Source organism: Vombatus ursinus, unplaced genomic scaffold, assembly GCF_900497805.2.
Source record: "Vombatus ursinus unplaced genomic scaffold, bare-nosed wombat genome assembly UNPS02014812.1, whole genome shotgun sequence".
Lineage (NCBI taxonomy): Eukaryota > Metazoa > Chordata > Mammalia > Diprotodontia > Vombatidae > Vombatus > Vombatus ursinus.
In genome coordinates, this window is record NW_020954590.1 from 83,332,271 (window position 1) to 83,349,522 (window position 17,252).

At 35.5% G+C, this 17,252-nt stretch overlaps 1 protein-coding gene across 1 annotated transcript in view; it reads right to left on the reverse strand.

Annotated features, from left to right (window-relative positions):
* Positions 1 to 1,787: 1,787 nt before the first annotated feature.
* Positions 1,788 to 17,252, reverse strand: part of LOC114054226 (aspartyl/asparaginyl beta-hydroxylase-like) — a 151,422-nt gene continuing 135,957 nt past the window's right edge. The window contains exon 16 of the mRNA XM_027877399.1: positions 1,788 to 1,927. Coding sequence (XP_027733200.1) covers positions 1,920 to 1,927 — 8 coding nt within the window. The 3' untranslated portion in view covers positions 1,788 to 1,919. The remainder of the gene's footprint in view (positions 1,928 to 17,252) is intronic.

The following is a 17,252-nucleotide window of genomic DNA, read 5'->3' on the forward strand; positions in this document are numbered from 1 at the left end:
TATAATAACAGTAACACAAATTACCTTTGGAAAATTTTTTATTACATTTTAAGTTCCTGTCTCCCTCCCTTCCTACCCCACACTAGAAAAAGCCACCATTTCACAAACACACACACACACACACACACACACACATAAAACCTTCTATTTATCAGTTCTTTGAAGGTGGTGAACATCTTCCTTCATGGGTCCTTTGTAGTTGATTTGAGTATTTATAATACTCAGAATAACTTAATCATTCATAGTTGTTCTTTTCAATGGGTAGCACAAGAATGTGAATTTGATGACAATGAAGAATTTACTATTAGTGTCTTGTGTTAAGTTTGACTAAGGATTCACTACGATGGAAACAGGTGGTCTAAAAAATAACCAGCTTGTCCAAAGCATGGTTAAAACCATGACAAATACGAAATAAAAACAATATAAATGTATAATTTAACACAGAAAAAACTTACTTATTTTTCTGAAACAACATATGCTAACCTTATTTAAATTCACTAAAATTCTCTCCAAATCAGATTTCCACGACAGTCAGAATTCTCCAATAATTAACTTATCTGCAGAAAACTGAATAATAACTGCTGGTATATTTTCAGAACTAATAAAGTTATTGTAGCTGTTGAATGTAATGACTACAATAAATCTTTAACAGCAGTTATCTCATAATCTATTTTCACAGCTACAAAGAAAAAAAGCACGTCTTAAAAATTATTCCAATATCATTTTCCTAGGTTGGTTACAATGAGTTTACATTGGTCTCCAACAGGCCGTGATGAGGAAAACTTACCAACCATTTGGTGACCAGCAGATAGAGCACTGGGCTGGAGTCAAGAAGACTTGAGTTCAGATACAGCCTCAGACACTTACTAGATATGGGACCCTGGTAAAGTCACTGAACCTGTTAATCTCAATTTCCTCAACTATTTCCTGTTTTAACAGGAGACTGTTTACAATTTCCTTAACTGTAAAGTGGGAATAATAACAACACCTACCTTGTAGGGCTGTCTGAGGATCAAATGAGATAATATTTGTAAAGCACTTAGCACAGTGCCTGGGACACAATAAGAGCTATATAAATGTTTATTACATTTCTCCTTCCCCTCACTCTCCTCATCCCCTTCTGCCTTCACTTCTAAGCAACACCAGGGATTCTAGTTAGGGTACATTACAACAACATTAAGCAACAACAGGCGCCTTACAACAGAGATTTTTCAAAGTCCTTTACTTAAAAGAGGTTGAAATGCAGAACTCCCTATGGTTCAATGAACCTAAATAATAAAAGTGTCAAGTTTATAGGTACTGTCATTTCCCATAGATGCTTTAACTGCCAATATTCCAGGTGATAACTACCTGCAAAGGTCTCCTTAAAGCACCTTGTACACCTGGACTCTCAGAGAGTTGTCGGAATAGAAAGAACATTCATAGATGTGTTGTCTGTGGGTGGTCTCTCTTCAACCACTGTAGCTTGAGAACAGGTATCCCAGCCATCAGGGGCCAGTCTTGACTACTTTAGAGACTACAATTCTTCCTACTTACTGCTTCTGCTCTCAGATGGCTTTTTAATCATTTATCATTTTTTATCATTTCTTCAATTATTATTTATTTTTGGTATTTCTTCAATTTTTTTATCATTTCTTGAATAATTCAAATTAACTTTTGACAGTGTGATAGAGGGCTGAACTAGAATTCATGGGTGGAAGTTGTGAAGAAGCAAATTTGTGTGGTTTGATATAATGAAAACCTTCCTAACAATGAGAGGGAGGCCAAAGTCAAATTGTCTGCTTCAGAAAGTGGTGGGTTTCCCTTTCCTGAAGATCTTCAAGTAAAGGCTTGGATAATCACTCATTGGAGAGATTATAGAATGGATTATCAGTCAAGATGGAGTTTTAGGTAGCCTCAGAGACTCCTTTCAAATCAGGTTATGACTCTGTGAAAAAAAATGGGGAAGGTGACATTGTAGTGAAATGGGTAAGAGGGTTGGACTTGGGAGTCAGGAAGACTGAATTCAAATTCATCCTCAGATATTTACTAGCTGTGTGACTCTGGGCAAGTCATTTAACCTCTGTTTGCCTCAGTTTCCTAAACTGTGAAATTGTGATATAAAATGGGGATAACAATAGAACCTATCTTGCAGGGATGTTGTGAAGATCAAATGAGATAATATTTATAAAGCACTTGGCAAATGTAAAGTGTTATATAAATGCTAGATGTTATTATTATGACTGTTACCTGCTTAAAGACATTATAATGGATCAGTGAATGTCACTGAGGCAAATGCCAAATCTCCGTAAAAAAATAAATATCAGGACATAACAACAATCAGGAGAAAACCATTGAGGAGAATACTGGATATGCTGCTGGTCTCAGGGACAACTTGAAGTTCCCAATTTTAGCGTCTAACAACATCCTAAACATAACATGGGAGGTTGGGGGTGGGGGTGAAACTAGAGGCTCTCCTAATGGAACATATGTCTTGTAATGCCAAAAGCTTTAGCCATTTCTCTGAATAAAAACAGGCAATTCTCCATTAAATTTTACTGTTAAAATATCTTTCCAACAAATCTCTCATAGTTGGCAAGTTATATAGAGATATAATATATAAGTTACATGGAGATAATAATATATAATAATATAATAATATATAAGAACAAAAAGCATTCTCTAGTAGTCAAAGCCTAAGAGGGAATTTTCATAAATAAAAATACATGTTATCAATAACCTTATGAAAGAATTCTAAAAATCACTAAGAATAAGAGAAATAAGGTTTTAGCTCACACTCAAATTGGCAAAGGTGATAAAAGTTGAAAATAATACATATTCGATGGTCTGTGGGAAAATAAGCATGCTAACATACCTAATAATATAGTAATATATCTAATGACATAACTAATAACTCACTATTAGTAAAACTGTGAATTGGCCCCTGTGGTCTGGAAAACAATTTGAAACTACAAAAAAAAGTCACTGTATTTTGGCCTTTTGACCCAGTAAAATTGCCAACCGGATCAAAGATGGAGGAAAAAGTCTCCAATGTATAAAAATGTGTAGGACAGTACTTTTTTTGTAGTAACAAAGAATTGGAAGGAAAGTAGAAGCACAATGATGGGGAAATAGCTGAACAAATTGGTTATATTAATGTAATGGAATATTATTGCACTGGAAGAAAGGAAGACCATGAAGAGTTCAGAGAAACTTGGGAAGCACTGTAGGAAGTTAGCGAAAGTTAGCAAAGCTAGGAAAACAATTTACATAATAACCACAATCTTATCTTTTGCTTTCATATTATCTATATTTTCCACTGTATTCTTCCTTCTACATCCTCTCAAAAAGCCATCTCTTTTAATTGCTTGAAGAAAGGAAGAAAGAAAAAAAGAATTCCATAAAACCAAAGATATCAAAATGGCTGATGTTATACACAGTAGTCAATATCCACTGGAAGAAGCCCCAGTTCTGCAAAGTGTCAGGGGAGATGTTATCTCACATCTATTCTTTGGGGCCAAGCTTAGTCATTACAATTATACAGCACTCAGTTTGAGTGTTTTGTTGTTGTAGTACTTTTTTTTTCCATTTATATCATTATAGCCAATATGTACACCACTTCCCTAGCTCTGCTTGCTTTACTTTGCATTAGTTCATTTAAGTCTGTCCATGCTTCTGTCTATTCATCACGTTCATCAATTCTTGCAGCACAGTAAGATTCCATTACGTTAATGTGCCATACCATGATTTACTTAGCTATTTCTCAATAAATGTACATCTACTTTAATTCTAGGTGGGTTTTTTTTTCATGTTGCTATAAATATTTTGGGACAGCTAGGTGGCATAGTGGATAGAGTACTGGACCTGGAGTCAGGAAGACCTGAGTTCAAATCTGGCCTCAGATACTTATTAGCTGTGTGACCCTAGGCAAGTCACTTAACCCTGTTTGCCTCACTTTCCTCATCTGTAAAATGAGAAGGAGGAGGAAATGGCAAATCACTCCAGTATCTCTGTTAAGAAAACCCCAAAAAGGGGTAATGAAGAATTGGACATGACTGAAATGACTGAACAAAAACAATAAATGTTTTGGTATATATGGAACTTTCTTCTGTGTCATTAACTGATGTGAAATCTATGCCTACCAGTGAATTCCCTGAGTCAAATGTTATGGACATTTTAGTCCCTTTTTTGAATAATTCCAAACTGCTTACAAGAACAGTCTTAATAATTCATAGCTCCATAGTATATAGTGTGCCATCTTTCATCAATTATTCCAACAATGACTAATCCCATTTTCTGTCATCTTGGCCAATTTGCTGGAACGAAGTAAAACCTGTTTTAATTTTTCTCATTATTTGTTATTTTGAGCATTCTTTCATAAAGTTGCTAACAATTTTGCAATTTTAATTTTAAGAAATGTTTGTTCATATCATTTGACCACTTAGAAATAGCTTTTGATATATTTCTAGCAGTTTTCTATATATCTTAGATATCAGACCCTTATCAGAAACATTGGATAAAAAAAAGATCTCCCCCCAGTCAATTGCATCTTTTCTATTTCCATTAATTTTTCTGATGCAAAAGCATTTCAATTTCATGTAATAAAATTATTTTATCCTTTACAATTTCATAGAATATTTTAGTTAAGAATTCACCCCTATTGATTATATTGCTTTTCATATTCAGATTTGGGTCTCAGTCCTGGGTGGCAGTCCCAGGGCAATGAGGAGCACCAGCACACCAGTGCTTGTGGCCACAGTGCATCAGAGACCCTTGTCACAGTTCCAGGGCAGAAAAGAGTGCTTCAGGGGCAGCTACGTGGTGCAGTGGACAGAGCTCTGACCTTGGAGCCAGGAGGACCTGAGTTCAAATACAACCTCAGGCACTTGACACTAGCTGTGTGACCACAGGTAAGTCACTTAACTCCAATTACCTCACCAAAAAAAAAAGAAAGAAAAGAGTGTTTTTGGTCACTCACAGACCAAAGCACAGTACAGGAGAAATAAACATACCTTTCCTTAGATCATACCACCTTAGAAGAACTGAAAACTTACATATCTCTAGAAGCATCTCTGAAAACAGCTGCACAAAAACCCTGAGGCTTGGGAGAGTGGAGGACAGAGACAGATCCGCATTTTAACATAGAGTTAAAAATCAAGAAATAGACTGGAAAAAATGAGCAAATAATAGAAAAAAATTCTGACCTTAGAAAGTTACTATGGTGACAAGGAAGATCAAAACATACACTCGGAAGAACATAACAAAGTCAAAGCTCCTACATCCAAATCCTCCCAAGAAAAATATGAATTAGTCTCAGGTCATGGAAGAGCTCAAAAAGGAATCTAAAAATCAAGTAAGTGAGGTAGAAGAAAAATTGGAAAGAAGAATGAAAGTGATGCAAGAAAATCATGAAAAAGAGTCAACAACTTGGTGAAGGAGACACAAATAAATAATGAAGAAAGTAACACCTTAAAAAAATAGGCCAAATGGTAAAAGAGATACAAAAATCTAATAAGGAGAAGAATGTCTTGAAAAGCAGAATTGGTCAAATGGAAAAACAGGCACAAAAATTACTGGAAAAAACTCCTTAAAAAGTAGAATTGGCCAAATGGAAAAGGAGGTACCCCAAATGGGGTCACAAAGAATTGGACAGGACTGAAAACAACTGAATGACAATTGTTACTGTAAATTTAGTAGTATTTTTATTATATCATCATGGTACACACATGAGAATTGAATAGTCTTCTAGTTTTTTAAGTTATTCTTTATTTCTTTGAGGAGAATTTTGTAATTGTGTCTGTATAGGCACTGAATACTCCGGTAGATAAGATTCTTCAATATTTTATATATTTTGTAGTTATTTTGAATGGAACTTCTGTTTCTATTATTGCCTCTTGGATTTTTTTTTTTTTTTTTTTACTGTTTACAAATGCCACTTGCTTTTGTGGTTAATTTTGAACCTGCATACATTACCACACTGTTGGTGGAGCTAGGAATTGGTTCAGTCATTCTGGAAAGTAATTTGGAACTATACACAAAAAAATCCCCTCAATTTTGTAATACCCAGTTCATATTGACCCAGAGATACCACTACTGGGTTTATACCCCAAAGAGATCAAAAAGCAAAAAGATCTATAGATGCAAAATTATTTACAGTCATTCTTTTTCCTATAGCAAAGAACTCAAAATTAAAAAGCTGCCTTTTCAGGGGATACCTGAAGAAATTATGACGTATGAATATAAAGGAATGTTATAAAAAATAAGAAAAATTAAAAGGACAGTTTCAGACAGACCTGATAAGATTGTATGAACCGAGGCAGAGCATCATGAACAAAACTCAGAAAACAGCGATGGTAAAACATGCTACCCACCTCCTGACAGAGAGGTAATGAATTCAAAGTGAAGAATGAGACATTTTCAGAGATGGCCAATTTGAGGATTTGTTTTGTTTGGCTATCCATATGACACAAAGGCTTTATTTTGCTCTTTTTCAATTATTGGAAGGGGGGTGTGGTGGATAGTTGGGAAAGGAGAGGGAAGCTAGCAATGGTGTTACCAAAAGGAAAAAGAAAAAGTAACAGAAAGAGGTCATTGAAGTATTTTTTTAAAGCACAGAAAATAACAAAACAAAGGTCAGTAGGAAAGAGATAAGTAAGGCAGCTGAGATCACATGTTGAATTTATGACATACTTAAAAAGAAAAGAAAGCTCTTTACAACACAGCAGTACCTTTGTGTGCAATCCTCTTTTTCTGTTCCATTTTACATAATGCTCATCTTATTTGGTGTTTGGTATTCGGTCTGAACCAAACCAAACCATAAACTTTAATATATAAAAAAGTTTAAAATAAACTTTTAAAAAATAAACTACAAATGAAGTTTTTAAAAATGAAAAGATTTACAGCCTATAATCCACTAATTTTCTCAATTAGTTTCTTTGCTGATTCCTTACAATTTTCTAAGTAAATCATCATGTGTCAATGAATAATGATATTTCTGTCTTTGCCTATCTTTATGCCTTTAATTTACTTTCTTTCTCTTACTGGCAACTGCCAGACTTTCTAGAATCATTGCTTTACTTCCATATTTACTGGGAAAGATTCTAGTATTTCCCCATTTCATATAACATTCACTTTGATTTTTAGGTAGGTATTTTTTGTCATAATAAGAAAGCCTCCCTTTGCCTCTGAACTTTCCAGGGTTTTGAGTCTAAACAAACAAATAATAAAACAAATAAGCAAATGAATGAAAGCATTCTCAAAGATTTTCTTTGCATTTATTGAGTTCATCCTGTGGGGTTTTTAAAAAGTATTTTTAATATAATTAATAGAACTAATTATTTTTTAAATGTTGAATAGGTCTTGCTTACCTTGTACAAATCCAATTTGATCATAGTGATTTTTTTTTGAAGGGGGAGGGGAGAGAGCGGTAAATTGCTGTAGTTTTCTTGCTAGTTTATTTAAAATTTTTTAATTGATAGACATTAATGATATTGCTCTCTCAGTCTATTTCTTGGCTTTATCCTTTCCCAGTTTAGGACTATTTTTGCCTCAAAAGTACACAGAAGTCATCTGTAAATCAACCTGACCAAGAGTACCCTCACTGTTCCCTTTTTGCTGTTGTTGTTCAGTCGTTTTCAGTCAGGTTTGACTCTTTGTGACTCCATTTGGGGTTTCCTTGGCAAAGATACCGGAATGATTTGCCATTTCTTTCTCCAGCTCATTTTATAGATGAGAAAACTAAGGCAAACAGGGTTAAGTGACTTGCCCAGGGTCACACTGCTAGTAAGTATCTAAGGCGAAATTTGAACTCAGGCCTCCCTGACTCCAGGCCTGGCACTCTATTGCATTTTATACCTAGTTCAATTTCCTTTTTTGGGATTAGATTATTTAAGATCTTTATTTGGTGTTCTCTTAATTTTGGCATTTTATGTTATTGTAGATAATACCTCTTTTGAATTCTCAGGTTTTTTGCCTATAATGGTATACAATAGCTTCCGACAATTTTTTTTTAATTCTTCTGGGTTTATGATTTTATCTTGATTATTTTTTATTTTGTTACTTTGATTTTCCACTTTCTTCTTTTTATCAGACTGGCTAAAGGTTTATCAATTTATCATCTTTTCAAAGAACCAGCTTTTCTGTTTTGTTATCTATAGTCTTTTTAGTTTCTAATTTATCTCTTTCTCTTTTAATTTTGAAGACCTCTCCTTCAGTGCTTATTTTGTGTTTATCTGTTGGTTTTCTAATTTTGATAAATGCATATCCATCTCAATATTATTTTAAGATTTTGGTGACCCATTTTTTCAGAAATAATTTTTCTAATGAGTACTGTTTTAACTTTAACACCCCCCAAATTTTGGTATATCGTTTCTTAATTATCATTGTTTTTCACATAATTATTAATTGGTTTTTTTTGTTGTTATTTGTTTTTTTGACCCAAATGTTACTTGGGATTTCATTAGGTAGTCTTTATTTAAGCCTGTATATTTTGCTTGTCCTCTCTGAATTGCTTAGTATTTTCATTACATAAAGCTCTATGAAGGATTGGTTTTACATTGGTGCTTTTTCGCATTTATTTGTAATTTCTCTCTGCCCTATTACATGGTGCATTTTCGTAAAAGCATCATGATGTAGTGCTGAGATGATACCATTCAAAATGCTAGATAAAGAAACATCTCACATTTTCCTCTACCTTCCCACACGCTTTCAACTCATTTATGTATCTTGCTACTTCTCAATTTTAAACCCTTAATACAGTGACTAACCTATAGGGGAGGTGAAAGACTTAGCCCAGGATGCATTAATTCTGCTCCTTTGATTTCACTTTTATTTCTTTAAACTTTGTCTCTATCTTTGTCCTGGGGTGAACTTTTTTTTCCATTTCTTGATGATCTCTCTCTTTTTTTTAACCTGTTGGTCCAACCACTCAGTAGGTCTTTGTCTCCCATTCTGTTTAAATAGTTTCAAGGCATCAGATAACTTAGTTCATTATTCTTTCCATGGCCACTGTATTTGTTTACCTTTCTAATATTTCTGTTCTTGGTGGGGCTATTCACAAGTCAGTCAGTAAGCATTTACTAAGTGCTTAATATTTGCCAGGCAAATATTAAGTGGTAGGAATACCAAAAGAAGCAAAAAATAGTACCAACTGTCAAGGAGAGTACCAAAAATACATACATACATTCATACATACATACACACACACACACACACACAGGGGGAGGGAAGAGAGGGAAGAGAGGAAGAGAGAGAGAGAGAGAGAGAGAGAGAGAGAGAGAGAGAGAGAGAAAGGGAGAGGGACAGGGAGAAGTGGGGGGGGGAGGAAGAGAGATAGAGAGATAAAGGAATTTGAAAGGGGAAGGCATTAGCAACTGGAAAGGTCTGCACTAGGTGAGATTTGAGAAAAGGCTTGAAGCAAACTGGGGAAACAAAGAGGTAGTGCTGAGACGACAGATAATTCCAGGTAGAAAGGACACACAATGCAATGGTACAGAGATTGGATATAGATTCTGGCATTCAACAACTGAAAATAAGCCATTGTAGCTGGATTATAGAGTGTATGGAAAGTTAGAAAGGGTCCAGTCTATAAGGAAGTTTAAAGGCCAAAAGGAGGGCTTATATTTGATCTTGGAGGTAATAAAGAACAAGTGAAATTCACTAAGCAACAAGATGACAAGGTCAGAACTATGCTTTAGAAAAATCACTTTGCAGCTGAATACAGAATGGATTTGAGTTGAGAAATACTAGAGGCAAAAAGATCAATTACAAGTCTATTGTAATAGTCCTAGGAAGAGATGATGAGTGCTGAACTGTAGTTGTGGTCGTATGAGTGAAGAGATCTTGTCAAGGTAGAAACAATGAAATTTGTCAGGTAAGAATGAGGATTCCAGGTGATATTGAATTTGCAGACTATGATGACTAAGAGAATGGTGGTGCCTTTAACAGAGAAGTTCTGGAAGCATAGGGGGAGGGGAGAGGTGTTGAAGTGTGCAGGAAAAATCACGGGTTCTGTTTTGGATATGTTGAGTTTGAAATGTCTACAAGACATCCAGTTCAAGATATTCCAGAGGCAATAGGAGATGTAATTCAGCAGAAAGACTGAAGATGGATATATACATCTGGGAAACATACACTTAGACATGATAGCTGAACCCATGGAAGCTGATGAGGTCACCAAGTGACAAAGTAGAGAGTGAAAAGAAGAGGGTACAGGATGGAGTCCTGAGGAACACCCACTTTTAGCATGATGTTAATAAAGAATCAGAAAAGGAAACTGAGAAGTATTAGTCAGACGGATGGGAAGAGCTAGAAGATAACAGTTTCATTAAAATCTAGAGAGGAAAGGGTATCCAGAAGGTAATCCAATATCAAATTCGCAGAGAGGCCAAAGAAAATCAGAGCTGGGAAAAGACCATTTGATTTGGCAAATTAGAGATTACTGGTAACTTGGTAGAGAGCAGTTTTAGCAGAACGATGACATGAGAAGCTTAGACTTCAGAGGGTTTAAAGGCATGAGAAGAAATGAAGTGGAGTCACTGACTGCATAGATGGTTTTCTCAAGGAATTTAGCTGAGAAGAGGGAGAAAGTAGAGGGGGATGAAATATAGGGCAATAGTTAGGAATGATGGTTGGATCAAATAAGATTGTTTTTAAGGATGAGGTAGGCATAGGAATGAAAGTGTTTCTGTTGTTCCAAGCTGGATATTCTACTGAGGTTTTTTGTTTTGTTTTGTTTGTTAGCAAAGGAGTTATGCCACAAATGGCTTGCCACATTGGTGGCAAATGGCTTGTCATTGATTTCTCTTTTATCATTAATTAGGCTCAAGTTTTCAGGGTATGTAATTTTAACTGCTAAGTTTTACACTTGGCTTAAAAACTATCAATTTCACAAATACAGAATGGGGAAGTATAGACAAGGAAATAGTTTCTACATAAAAGATTCAGGGATTTTAGTGGATTGAGAGATCAATATGAGTCAACAATATGACAAGGTAGCCAAAAATGCTAACGATAACTGTCCTAGGCTACATTAAGAGAAACATCATATCCAAAATGAGAAAAGTGATAGCTCAACTGTGATCATTTGATATGGTTTTACCTATGTTCTGCTCCAAAGGTCAGAATAAAGATGTGCTATATTTCTGTTATATTACAGATATAGGGAATCCTATAACATCATTGTCACATCATAGTTAGAATACTGGATAAGGGAACACAGACTCTCTAGTACTAGTCCAATCATTAACTAGTTACATTACTTTGCTCAAGTCACTTTTAACTCTTCTAGGTTTCCTTGTCTTTACAATGAGGTGGTTAGCCTGATGATCTTTTTTTTTTTTTTTTTTTTTCTGAGGCTGGGCCTCTCTATCTCACCCAGGCTGGAAGTGCAGTGATGATCAGACTGATGCTCAGCATGGAAGCTTTAACTTGCTCTATTTCTGAACTGGGCCAGCGTAACTCCTGGGGGCAAACCATATTGGTCCTGGACTTTGTTGGGACACTTGATCAGGTTAAATCCAACTGCAGTTCAGATCTCCCATGCTCAAGAGATTCACTAACTTCAACCTCTCCCAGTAGCAAGGATTCTAGCCATGCCCCGCCCCAGTGCCCATTTAGCTAGATAATCTCTAAGTTACCTTCTACAACTCACCTTTGCCTGTGTCACAGAAACTTTAGAGCTGGAAGGCATGTCTAATCATCTAATCCAATTCCCTCTTTTTAAAGATGACTGAAATAAAACCCAGAGAGTTGCAGAACTTGGAAATGTCATTCAGCTAGTTAATATCAAGGCTGGAGCCAAATCTCTGACCCACAGCCTAGTATTCTTTCCATTATACCATACTGCTTGAGTTGCTGCCATTTGGAGTTAGGAAGACCCTGAGTTTGAATCCCACCTCAGACACTTACTATGCGACTATAGGGAAATTACTTTAACTTTTCTGGGGCTATTTCCTCAAGAATAAAATAAGGGTTAGATCTACTGTCCTCTAATGTCTCTTCTAGCTCTAAGTCTATGAAATATCATTATGGAATATTGGTAAAGCTGATAAAATTTGTACAGAGACAAAAACTGAGTATGTTGATTATCATTGTCCGTTTTTTCTTCTTCCTCCTATATTTTAGTCACTTCACTGCCCACATTACCACCAGTATCTGATAAAGGAGACACAGGCAAGTGAACATAATCTAATTATGTTGAATATGTTGAATTGTTACTGTAGTAGCAAAAACTCTAAGAGGAAAAAGGTTAAAACAACTAGTTAAAAGGAGACCTAATGATCCTTACTCTGTATTACAATTCAATTAGACAGGCATTTATTGTCTTCTGTGTACTTTGCTAGGTACTAAGGTTTTAAAACCTTAGGTAGGTAGGTAGTGAAGTGAATTGAGTGCCAGGCTTGGAGTCAGGAAGACCTGAGTTCAAATCTGGTTTCCCCCACTTACTACTTATGTGACTCCATCAAGTCACTTAACCCTGTTTACCTCAGTCTCCTCACCTATAAAATGAGTTGGAGAAAGAAATGACAAACCACTCCAGTCTCTTTGCCAAGAAAACACCAAATAGGGTCATGAAGAGTCAGCTGACTCCTGACTGAACAAACAACAAAGGTTAGAAAAGAATACAACAGAGAACTTGTTTTCAAGAAACTTAAAAGCAGTTTTATAAGGGAGATAAGTCAGAGGACCTAGGTTTGAACTCTAGCTTCACAACTTATATTTTTGTGACTTGGGTGAGGTACTTCACCTCCATAGGCCTGGCTTTCCTCATTGATAAAATGAGGAGGTTGGGCTAGAAAGCCTCTGATATCCCTTTCAGTTCTAGATCTCTGATCCTTTAAGATAAGGGTCATAAAAGAAGCACAAACAAAATGCTAAGCAAGTGTAGAGGACGCAGAGATTACTTAGAACTGAATTGTCATGAACTGAATTTGTTATGGGGCAAGAGAAAATGAGAGAGAGAGAGATCATGGAAAAGTTCATTAAGGAGGTGACTTCTGAGCTGAGTCTGGAAAAATGAGGTGTAGGATTTCAATGGGTGATGATGGAAAAGAAAAAATAGGGAACAGCTTGAACTAAATAGTGACACTGGGGCACAGCATTTGAGGAACTGTGAATAGTAGTTTGGTACTCTGTATATTTAAAGGAGAGTTGGAAGAAATAAAGCTGAAAGGAAGGTTGGAGGTAGATCATGAAGGCTCTCAGATGACAGGCTTTGCTGCTGGCACTTAATTCTACAGCCAAAGAGAAGCCATCTTACATGGATTCTGATGAGACTACTGCCTTAGGCCTAAACCCTGATAGCAATGACTAGAATGACTGCAAGAGGAAAAACTGCTGAATGGTTAAACAAGTTGTGGTGTATGATTGTGATGAAATACTACTGTGCTATAAGAAATGAGCAGCTCAATGATCTCAGAAAAACATGGATAGACTTGCACAAAATAATGAAGAGTGAAATGAGCAGAATCAAGAAAACGTTGTATATAGTACTCTTTACAGCAATATTGTTTTAAGAGCAACTTTGAGTGACTGAGACATTTTGAACATTATAAGTTTGCAAATTAACTACAAAGAACCTATGAAGGAAGATGCTATCTGCATTCAGAGAAAGAACTGATAAATAAAGTATGTATAGAATGATTTTACATACATACATATATATTAACTTATATACATATATGTACGTGTGTGTCTGATGGTAGCCATGGGGACAGGATAAATGGAAGAAAAAAATTACATGATAACTTAGTTACATATTTAAAATGAATAGCAAGTTGTACATGATAGATTTACAGTTTCATTGCAATCTTTTTTTTATTATACTATGTTATATAAATGCCTGTATTATTTCATAAGTTATTTTTTTTTTAAAGAGAAAAGACTGGTTGCACGGCACCTGCAATAACTTACTCTGAATTAGGTTAATGGCAGTGGGAACAAGAAAGATAAGATGGATATGAGAAAGACTAGACATAAATACCAGGAGCTCTCTCATTCCTGTGTGTAAGGAAGGAAGAAGGAAAAAGGAGTCCAAGATAACTTATGTTTCAAAGCCAGGAAGATGGTGGTGTTATTAGCAGAAATAATAAAGTTGTGAGAAAGTTTCAAGGAGAAGTTGAAGATTTGGAATTGCCTTTATAATATATATAATCAGAACCAAACTGCTCATTTGAGCCAATAATACATCGGTTTCAATTTCTGCTGCATCCCTTCTGTTACTGCAAGCATCAAATCTTGTTTCCTAGTGCCCTCTAGTGCACAGTTAGGGCATAGATTCTTCAAAAAGTAAGTGATTCTTGTTTGATGGAAACTAGGAATTCCTTTTAATTCCTTTTTGAATGTACATGATATCCAATTACATTATTAAAGACAATAAATGAATAATTTAAAAGAGAAAGAACTATCACTATAAGTAATATGTTTGATCTAAGTCTAATATTGAAATATAGGATGTGTAAATGTATATACACAGAACTGCCTAAAAGTAAAGTTATCCTAGATTCCCTAATAAGATTTCTTCAAATATGAGGCTTCCATGTCAAAAAAACACTTGATCAAAAAATACTATATCTGTAAAACCCGGAACACTGCTCACTCATCCCACTCCTGGAACTTAAGTTTTCTACTTCTCAGTTCCAATAATACACATAATAAAAAGGAAACCAAATAATTAAATTACCAGATTGGTGTTCCACAAATTTTAGGAGTATAACTTTTGTGACTAGAAACATTAAGAGTTTAGCCTTCAATTATACTGATTAGTATCCTATATCCATTTTTTTCTTTTGTGTATAATAAAACTATTGACCACTATGTGTAAAAACATGACATCCAGTGGAGAAGAACTGATATTGCAATAGTGAAAATGAATGGGATGTCCTTCATCTTTCGCAATGAGCATATCTCAAGTATGGAATTAAGAATATTCGTTAAAGCCATATATTTAGAATTTGGCCCCACTTTGAAGTCAAATTAATTCTAATTCTCTGATTCTCCTGGGCAAGCGGCTTAACCTCTCCAGACCTTGGTTTCTTCAACTGTAAAATGAAGGACTTGGATTAGCTAACCTATGAGGTCCCCTCCGGCTTGCCATCTTTGATCCTAGAGTACGTACTCTAAAACCATAAGTATTAAGAATTATCTAGTTTCATCATATCTTTAGTTCTTAGAGACTTTTACCAAATTATACCAAAAAAGGGGTATGGGGGAAATTGGTAAGTCAACCCAACTGCTGTTAAATCCTAAAATATTATCCAAAAAAGAGATGTTAAAAAAAGAAGTTTTCATTCTCAGGTATGTCACCTTGATCAAATTGGAGAAAATTTTAACTATAAACCTCAGTTTTCCTTCACGTTAAATTCAAGCCTGATATTTTAAAAATCACTTAGGATACTCTATTTTTTAAAAGGAGCATTATATTAAATAGAGCTTTTAATAGTTGAATGCCGTGTGCCAGGTACTGTACTCAGCACTGGAAATACAAATACAAGGACAAAGAATGACAGTCTCTACCCACAAGGGGCTTACATTCCAATGGAGGAAGACAACACATGAAAGAGGGCAAAAGAGTGGGGGAAGAAGGTAACTCACAAGGATTACAAGTAAGTGTAGTTGGTTATTTCCTCAAATGGAGATTAGAAAGAAGAACTCATCAATCAGAGAAAGACGCCAGAGAGGTGGAGGTGTATATAATGTGAAAGATACTGGTGGAGAAGTGGAAAAGCAGTCCTGCGAAATTGGGAGCTGAGTCAGATTAGGAGTGAATATGATAGGCATGGGAAAGCTAAGTGGCTCACTGGATGGAGTGCCGGGTCTGAAATCAGGAAGACTCATCTTCCTGAGTTCAAATCTGGCCTCAGATATTTACCAGCTGTGTGACCCTAGGGCAAGTCACTTAACTCTGCTTGCCTCAGTTTCTTCATTTGTATAATGAACTGGAGAAGGAAATGGTAAAGTACTCCAGTATACAGACAAAGGAATGATGGAAAGAAACAGAGAAAGAAAGACAAAGGATTGAGGGAGAGAGATAGAAAGATGTTTATATACTAAATTCCACTCTGCAGTAGATGCCAACACAGTCATCCTAAGTGTTCATTTGGACACCATATATAAATTTGCTGTTCCTCCTGTGCTCAGTCAGGCAAAGAAGTATCAGCCAAGTTCTTCTAAGAGTTTGTTTAGTAAATCTAATTCTTTGCTTTCAAATACCAGAAAGTTTGGTGATCAAGGTGATATACCCATACTGTTCTTGTACTGGCAAGCCTAAGATTCATTGGATATGCTTTTGTGTATTTTTATTTTATTTTTATTGTGTAAATACCTTCTTCATATTTAAATTAAAAATATTACAGGCTCACTCTCTTTTTTCCTTTCTCTTTTTTAGATGCTTCAATAATTTTTTTTAACTGAGCATGATGCTGGGAAAAGTGCTGGAGCACCAAGGTAAAATTCCATTACTGAGGTTTATCCCATTTTTGACTATGGAAAATTCAGTTTGCTTCAGTTCGCTCATCTGTAAAATGGGAATGATAAACTCTTCCCTACCCAGCTCATATTTCCATAAAGTTCTGTGGTTTAGCATTATAAACAATAGTGTGAGCTGGGTAGGGAAGGGTTTATCATTCCCATTTTACAGATGAGCAAACTGAGAGGTCTCGAATATCATGGTGAATTAATGTCTATAATAAATAGGACTGAACTAGAAAGAACCAAAATCTCCTGGTCCAGCTTCTTCATGAGGAGACTGATTACCCATGAGGTGAACTGATTTGCCTAAATTCTCACAAGTACTAAGTGAAAGAGCTGGCACTTGAACCTAAGTCAGAGGCTCATTTTTTTTCCCTTTTCTTTACATTCTGTTTTAGCACAGTTTAACCTCCAAATCAGCATTACCGTAATATTTGAGAAATCAAATTTACAATCAAAAACACATATATCCACATTCCAGCAATTAAATCATATTGACTTTCTATATCATAGCATAGAGATGTTTGTATGGCAAGTGCTATAGAGTTAAACTCATTTTAAGTTAAAAATGTCATCAAGTCAATGTTTCACTAAGTCATTGTCCAATGTGAAATGAAATGCTACAAGAAAATTCAATGCTAGAGATATTTTCTTTGTAAAACATTAATCAGGATACAGCAAAAATGCTCCTGTGCAGCAATTTTAGAGTACAATAGGTTCCATTTCATTCCAAGTTTTAAGAAACTCTCTGTATCCTCAGGTAGAGAATATGAGGGTTCCATCGGTACATTTCAATCCCATGACCA